We start from the raw sequence: 8,132 nt of genomic DNA on the forward strand, positions 1-8,132 counted from the left end.
TATGTGCCCCTAGAGCAGTGGTTCCCCTTCAGACATTTGACCTGACGCCATGTACCCACTCTTACTGCACACAAACATAAACTTTATTATGTTAATTAACTTGAACACATGTTGTTTGTTGCTCATAATAGTAATTTTTATTTAAATAATGACTTTTTTTTAACTCTATGCTACTAATTTTCCGTCTTAATATTATAAGTTAATTCTTGTAAAATTGTGACTTGTTTTCTCTTTTAAATATAACTTTTTTTTCTCTTAATAGTTTGACCTTTTTCCGCAACCTAATTGTTTTCATATTATGATAGAAGTATTTTTTTCTTTCATAATAATAAGATGAATGTGAATTTAATATGTAATTATTATTATGGAGAATATATATAATTATTATGTTAGTTATAGTATATATTTATATACTATATACGTAATATATTTTTATAATATTTATATATGGATTCTTATGTATATTATATATACTGTTAATATACTATTAATTTTCCTCATAATATTACAGTTCTTGTAATAATTAAAATAATTATTGTAATAATTAAAATCTCGTAAAGATAATAACCTGATTCTCCAAAATTTATTTTATTTGTTGTTTTGTTCTTCATAATAATATGACTTTAGATTAATTTACTAATATATATATATAACTCTATGCCACTAAAAAGTCATTATTTTCCGTCTTAATATAATAAGTTAATTCTTGTAAAATTGTGACTTGTTTTCTCTTTTAAATATGACTTTTTTCTCTTAATAGTTTGACCTTTTTCTCAGAACATTGTAACTTTTTCCACAACCTAATTGTTTTCATATTATGATAGAAGTATTTTTATCTTTCATAATAATAAGATGAATGTGAATTTAATATGTAATTATTATTATAGAGAATATATATAATTATTATATTATTTATATTTTATATTTAAATTATAATATTTATGTATGGATTATTATGTTTGTTATATATACACTATTAATATACAATTTATATTCCTTATAATATTACAGTTCTTATTCTTGTAATAATTACAATAATTAAAAGTTTATGCTGCAAAATGCTGTTTATGCTGTTTGTCTCCATGTGCCCTGCCAGGGTGTCCCTCTTGGGATAGGCTCCAGCATACCAGCGACCCTAATGAGTATACGCAGTACAGAAAATAGATTGATGCATACACATTTTATTTGTAAAATTGTTGTGTCACTAGATGGAGCCCATGTACCACTTAAACTATGATTTGGGAATCAATAATATACAGTATATGAAGTGTCACAATATAGTATTATATACATGTGTATATATGGTACACAGTTTAAATATACACTAAGACATTGTTTTAGAAGGTAAGCAAACAATGTTGTATTTCTACTACAAATAAGCTCAGAAGAAGCGATAGGGGCTTGTGTTGAAGCCCATACAAAGAAGAGTAACAGAAGAAGAAGAACTATTAGTATATAGTATTCCAGAGTTTTGATGAAGTTCTGTGTAGGCTTCTGTCTCAGATAACCAGGGAGTTGGAAGTCTCCCCGGAGTTGGACCACAATGAGCTTCTCCTGTTACTCACAGCCGACTGGAGTTTGATGCGCTGCTTGGGCTTGCAGACCAGAGCCCTTAGGATGTCCAGGAGCTGACGACGGAACTTGACGCCGACAAAGGCATACAGGACAGGGTTGAGGCTGCAATGGAGGTAACCGATAGTGGGGGTGATGATCATGGCCTTCCCCAGAGATGCTCTGAACTCACAACTGTTATCTCCCGAAAAGGCGGTGTCCACCATGAGGGTGATGTTGTACGGTGCCCAGCAGAGGAAGAAGACCACCACCACGGCGGCGATGACCCTGAAAGCCCTCTGTTTCTGGAGGCCCTGCGATCCGCAGCGCAGCCGTTGCAGGATGCATGAGTAGCAGAAGACCAGGACCAGCGACGGCAGTAGGAAGCCTGCTATGTGGTAAAGGAGGCGCGAGGCCAGATGCCAGGACTCCGACACGTTGCGGATGCACTCGGTTTTGTCCCGCCTGGCGTCTTTCACAGCTTCCAGGAAGATCCAATCAGGGACAGAGAGGAAGAACGACAGGAGCCAGACTGCCAGGCAGCTGGCCTGGATGAAGCGGGGTTTTCTGCGGGAGTACATCTGGGTTGCGTGGACGATGGACAGGTAGCGGTCCAGGCTGATGCAAGCCAGCAGGAAAATACCACAGTAGAAGTTGATCTGAAAAATGAAAGGTTATGCCTCTGAAATCATTTATATATATATCTGTCCTTCAATTTCTCCATATGTTGATCAGTCTCAGGTCTACATATTTAGCTAACTGTTTGTTGGTCCTTCAATTTGTTGATTTGTGTGTCTGTCCATCCAATTGTCAATTCATCAATCCTGTCTGTCCGCCATTCTATTCATTAGTCCGTTAATCAGTTCATACGTCTGTCAGTCCAACTGACCTTTCATTTCTGTCTGTGATTCTGTTGATTTGTTTGTCTGTCAACCTATCCTTCTATCCATCTGTCCGTTCTTCAGTCTGTCAATCAGTCAATGCTATCCTTATGTCCGTCCATCCAGCCTTTCCGTCCATCCGCCTCTCTGGTCAATGATCTATCCGTCATCCTGCGTATCCATTGATTCCGTCTATCTATATCTTCCCGTCGTTGATCTATCTGTCTATTTGTCGGTCCACCTGATCACCAGTCTTTCTCTCAGTCTTTCTATCCATCAATCCGTCCGTCCATCCATCTGTCCATTCATTAATCAATCAGTCCTTCTAGCTGTCAGTTAGTTAGTCAGCGCATCAATTCTGTCAGTCCAACTGACCTTTAATTTCTCTCTGTGAGTCTGTTGATTTGTTTGTCTGTCAACCTATCCTTCTATCCATCTGTCCGTTCTTCAGTCTGTCAATCAGTCAATGCTATCATTTTGTCCGTCCATCCAGCCTTTCCATCCATCCGCCAATGATCTATCCGTCATCCTGCGTATCCATTGATTCCGTCTATCTATAGCTTCCCGTCTGTCATTCAGTTAGTTGATCTATCTGTCTATTTGTCTGTCTACCTGATCACCAGTCTTTCTCTCAGTCTTTCCATCCATCAATCCGTCTGTCCATCCATCTGTCCATTCATTAATCAATCAGTCCTTCGAGCTGTCAGTTAGTTAGTTAGTCAGCGCATCGATTCTGTCTGTGAGTCTGTTGATTTGTTTGTCTGTCAACCTATCCTTCTATCCATCTGTCCGTTCTTCAGTCTGTCAATCAGTCAATGCTATCCTTTTGTCCGTCCATCCAGCCTTTCCGTCCATCCGCCTCTCTGGTCAATGATCTATCCGTCATCCTGCGTATCCATTGATTCCGTCTATCTATAGCTTCCCGTCGTTGATCTGTCTGTCTATTTGTCGGTCCACCTGATTACCAGTCTTTCTCTCAGTCTTTCTATCCATCAATCCGTCTGTCCATCCATCTGTCCATTCATTAATCAATCAGTTCTTCTAGTTGTCAGTTAGTCAGTGCATCAATTTCGTCAATACAAACCTCCCATCCGTCCATCCATCCAGTCAGTCAGTCCATGTACCTTTCGTTCTGTCAAGCAGCCTATGTGGGTTTCAGTCTGTCCATTCATAATTCTGTCAGTCCATCTTTGCAACAGGCTGTTGTTCAGTTTGTGTCCCCTTGGTCTGTGTCCCCTTCAGTCCATCATTACGTAATCGATCAGTCTGTAAATCTGTCTATTCATTGATAAGTCTATCGGTCTATCTGTCCATCTGTAATTTCATCTGTCTATTGGATATGTCATACCGTAAAAACAGAGCCAGTGATCTTGCAAAGAGGAGTACCAAACGTCCACCCGGCCCCTTGGGCGTCCTGTGCGGTCCACAGGGGCAGCGTGATCAGCAGCAGCACATCAGCCATGGCTAAATGGAGAATGAAGGTGTCCGTCACACTCCAGCTCTTCCTGCTTCGAGCCAGAACACCCAGGAGCACCCCGTTCCCTGGGATGCCCACCACCAAGGCCGCAGAGTAAAGAACCGGGATGAAGACCGCCTCGAACTGCCGGCCCTCCTTCAGGTCACACACGCTGGAGCTCGAATTGTTGGGGTCGGAGGTGTTGGTTTCTTGGAGATTGATGCCATCGAAGAGCCAGTCGTCCATGTCATAGGTAACTGCTTCACCACTTTCCAGAAGAGAGGCCTAAAGACAATACACTTCCTTTTGTGGTGATTTTATTTAAACACGTGGGGGCGCTGTGGAGCCTTAAACTCACTCCTAAAAATAACATCTGTCAAGATGCAAGTTCTTTTGTGCTTTCATATTTGGACAGAAACTAATTTTGCAGCAGGTGGAAACATTTTTACACTTTTGTAATGTTTTGCTTTGCCTTATTTATTATTTATATTTATTAAATTTTATTTATGTTTTTATTGTTGCCGACATGTGAGGTCCAAATATTACAAACAGCTACTCCACTACACATTAGTTAATGAATATGTCTCATGTCATCATGTCTTATTCAAAAGTGGACATTCTTGAGTTGTAAAGGCATATTTCTTTTTGATTGGTTTCATTCTTACTTTAAGCTTACAGCTGAACTTTCTGTGAGCAAGACGCTGATCCATATTATTGACAAGAATTATAAAATAGGAACGTATAGGAAAGAGTAATACAAAATATTGTTAGACTCGATAATAACTTACCAGATTGAAATTAGCAGACATTGTCTTCACACAGCAGAACGTAGCACTGGAGAACTTGCAACGTCTTTATCCTGCAAAGAGAGGCGGCTTGAGGTTTTACAAAAAAAAACCACTAGTGAAAGCAGACGTGCTGAGGTTCATGCATGCAAATTTTGTTGCAAACTTTGTAGATATAACATGAAGCAACGGGCAGACACATAGGTGTAATTAATTAGTTATTAGATATTTAGTTACCTTTAGCCATTTGGTTACTTTTAAAACAAAAATACATTCATTCATTCATTCATTTTCTACCGCTTTTTCCTCACGAGGGTCGCCGGGGTGCTGGAGCCTATCCCAGCTGTCTTCGGGCGAGAGGCGGGGTACACCCTGGACTGGTCACAAAAATACATGTATATGCATATACTATATATGCATTGAATTTATTATGTGCACATATTTAATGTATATCTCTTTTTGATTTTATGAATGAATAAGTATATTAAATGATAATGATGATGATATGACTACTGCTAATAATAATGGTCCACCCAATCCCTTATAATAATGAAGACAATAGTATTAATACTACTACTCCTAATAATAATCCATTGATCTATTTCTATACTGCTTGCTCTTATTTGGGTCAGAGATATGTATGCTGGAGCCTATCCCAGCTGGCTTCAGGCAAGAGGCAGGGTAAACCCTGAACTGGTCGCCAGTCAATCACAGACACTTGTACTAATACTAATACTTACTACTACTCCTAATAAAAGTCCGTCCATACATTTTCTACACAGCTTGTTCTCAGTTGGGTCACAGGTGAGCTGGAGCCAACCCAGCTAAATAAAATAGAATTGATTGCCAAGGCGGTCTAGTGGTTAGCGCGCACAGCTCACAGCTAGGAGACCAGGGTTCAATTCCACCCTCGGCCATCTCTGTGTGGAGTTTGCATGTTCTCCGGGTACTCCGGTTTCCTCCCACATTCCAAAACATGCTAGGTTAATTAGTGACTCCAAATTGTCCATAGGTATGAATGTGAGTGTGAATGGTTGTTTGTCTATATGTGCCCTGTGATTGGCTGGCCACCAGTCCAGGGTGTACCCCGCCTCTCGCCCGAAGACAGCTGGGATAGGCTCCAGCACCCCCGCGACCCTCGTGAGGAAAAAGGCGGTAGAAAATGAATGAATGAATGATTGCCAAGGCACCTTTAGATTGCTATGATAGGCTGTGATGTCTTTACCATCTTAGTTTATGTTACATAAGGCTGTATTTTCGACATGGTGGAATACAATAGTGTATTGTATTATATTGTATGCATTATATGGTCCAGTTAGGCATTGTTTATACACTTTGTAGGAGTGTATTATATGGAAGCCCTTTTCCGCCAGTGAAAAAAAAAGTTATCCCAATGGTAAGTCATAATTATGAGATAAAAAGTCAAAATTATGAGATAAAACTTCAAAATTACGAGATATGAAATCATAATTAGGAGAGAAAAATGGCAACACAATTGTGTGTGGGTGTACTATGTGTCTTTTGCAAATGTTCGAGGTTTGCTACATGTGTAATGAGTTTTTCTTGGTCGCATTCTTGTTCGGCTGGATACCCACTGCACGGCGATCAAGTGGTTAGTGCACAGACCTCTCTGTGTGGAGTTTGCATGTTCTCCCGGTGCATGCGTGGGTTTTCTCCGGGTACTCCGGTTTCCTCCCACATTCCAAAAACATGCTAGGTTAATTGGCGACTCCAAATTGTCCATAGGTATGAATGTGAGTGTGAATGGTTGTTTGTCTATATGTGCCCTGTGATTGGCTGGCGACCAGTCAAGGGTGTACCAGACAGCTGGGATAGGCTCCAACACCCCCCGCGACCCTTGTGAGGATAAGCGGTAGAAAATGAATGAATAAATGAATGAATGAATCTTATAATTATGACTTTCTTATCTCATAATTTTTACTTTTTATATTAATTTCTTTTTTTAATCTCATAATTTTGACTTTTTATCACCTAATTATGACTTACCAATGGGATAACTTTTTTGTCAGTGGCAGAAACGGGCTTCCATGGTATTTAGCTCATTTTTTTTTTTTTTAAATCAGAATTTTGTTTTTTGTTGTATATTTCCTCAGTACTCACGTGTAGACCTGACAGCTGCAACTGCCATTGTGCTAGTTTCCTTTCTTCTTTGCAAAATTGCTTTTTTGAGTGTGTTCCTGTTTTTTTCGCACCTTCTCGTCTCCACTTCTTGTTTTGCAGCACTGACTTTGACGGGGGTGTGCAAGCACCTGGCCTGTGAGGGGTGAACTTTTAAACCCACTAAACACGACAGGAACACTGTGTGATTGTGTAGGATGTCCATCCATTCATCCATTCATCGTCTATACCGCTTATGGTAATGGTAATGGTTGTATTTCATTTGAACATGCATCAGATTACAATTGAATGCATCACATAATCAGTTCACAGTTCCACATGTCCAAAAGGAGTAGGAAGAAGCAAAGCTTATTAAATGCTACCCCTCCATCTGGTACTTTTACAATCAGTAACTGTTACATTTGTTCACTTCCTGCTTTCCATAATACAGTTTACTTTTACAATCAGTAACTGTTTCATTTGTTCACTTCCTGCTTTCCATAATACAGTTTAAGGTTTTTTTTTTTTAATAATGTACCTCGTACCGTAGTACGAGGTGATATGACCATCCAATAACATAATGTGTACCATAGTAACTGACAATATAGTGATGTGTATACCACATCATGACTGGTTCAAGACTCTTCGCTCATTGTTGTGCATTGTTTGAGGTCCTTACTCAATCCATTCCATAGTTTGATTCCACATACTGAAATGCTATGGCTTTTTAACGTAGTCCTAGCATATAAGTGTTTCAAATGTAGTTCTTCCCTGAGATCATATTTCTCCTCTCTTGTAGAGAAGTATTGGATGACATTTTTAGGTGTCCTATCCTATCCTTTTCCTCACAAAGGTCGTGGAGGTATGCTGGAGCCTATCCCAGTTAACTTGGAGCGAGAGGCGGGGTAGGGTACAGCCTGGACTGGTGTGTAGGATGTCTAAAACCAAAAAGGTGTGATGTGTTATGTTTGAGTGCACACTGAAAGCATGATCCCTTGGTAAACAGTTTTCCAACATGAGAAGGAGCCCGAACACACCTCTAAAGATGACAAGTTGAAGGTGTTGAAGTGGCTAAATGTGTCTCCTACTGACCTAAACCTGTGGGGCATCCTCATCATGAAGGAATGGAGGATGATTGCAGTAACAACTACTGAAATCCACACCCAAGAGGATTAAGGCAGTGCTAGATAACAATGGTGCTCACACTAAATACTCACTCAATATTTGGATATGTTCTTTGTGAGGTGTTCTCACTTGTATTGCCTGATAGATAATAACGGAATGTTTTCCTTGGTGCTGGCAGCACTCGTGCAGCCCCAGACAATGACATCACCCCCACAA

The 8,132-nt window shown here is 39.8% G+C and overlaps 1 protein-coding gene across 1 annotated transcript; it reads right to left on the reverse strand.

Annotated features, from left to right (window-relative positions):
- Positions 1-1,170: 1,170 nt before the first annotated feature.
- Positions 1,171-4,739, reverse strand: cxcr3.1 (chemokine (C-X-C motif) receptor 3, tandem duplicate 1). Its single transcript, XM_058053118.2, has 3 exons — positions 4,677-4,739; positions 3,781-4,173; positions 1,171-2,210 (listed from the first exon to the last, which is right to left on the reverse strand). The coding sequence occupies exons 1-3, from the start codon at positions 4,695-4,697 to the stop codon at positions 1,500-1,502; spliced, it is 1,125 nt and encodes a 374-aa protein (XP_057909101.2). The 5' UTR covers positions 4,698-4,739; the 3' UTR covers positions 1,171-1,499.
- Positions 4,740-8,132: the final 3,393 nt, after the last annotated feature.

This window comes from Doryrhamphus excisus, linkage group LG5 (genome assembly GCF_037039965.1).
Source record: "Doryrhamphus excisus strain RoL-2023G ecotype Guam linkage group LG5, RoL_Dexc_Guam_v1.1, whole genome shotgun sequence".
NCBI lineage: Eukaryota > Metazoa > Chordata > Actinopteri > Syngnathiformes > Syngnathidae > Doryrhamphus > Doryrhamphus excisus.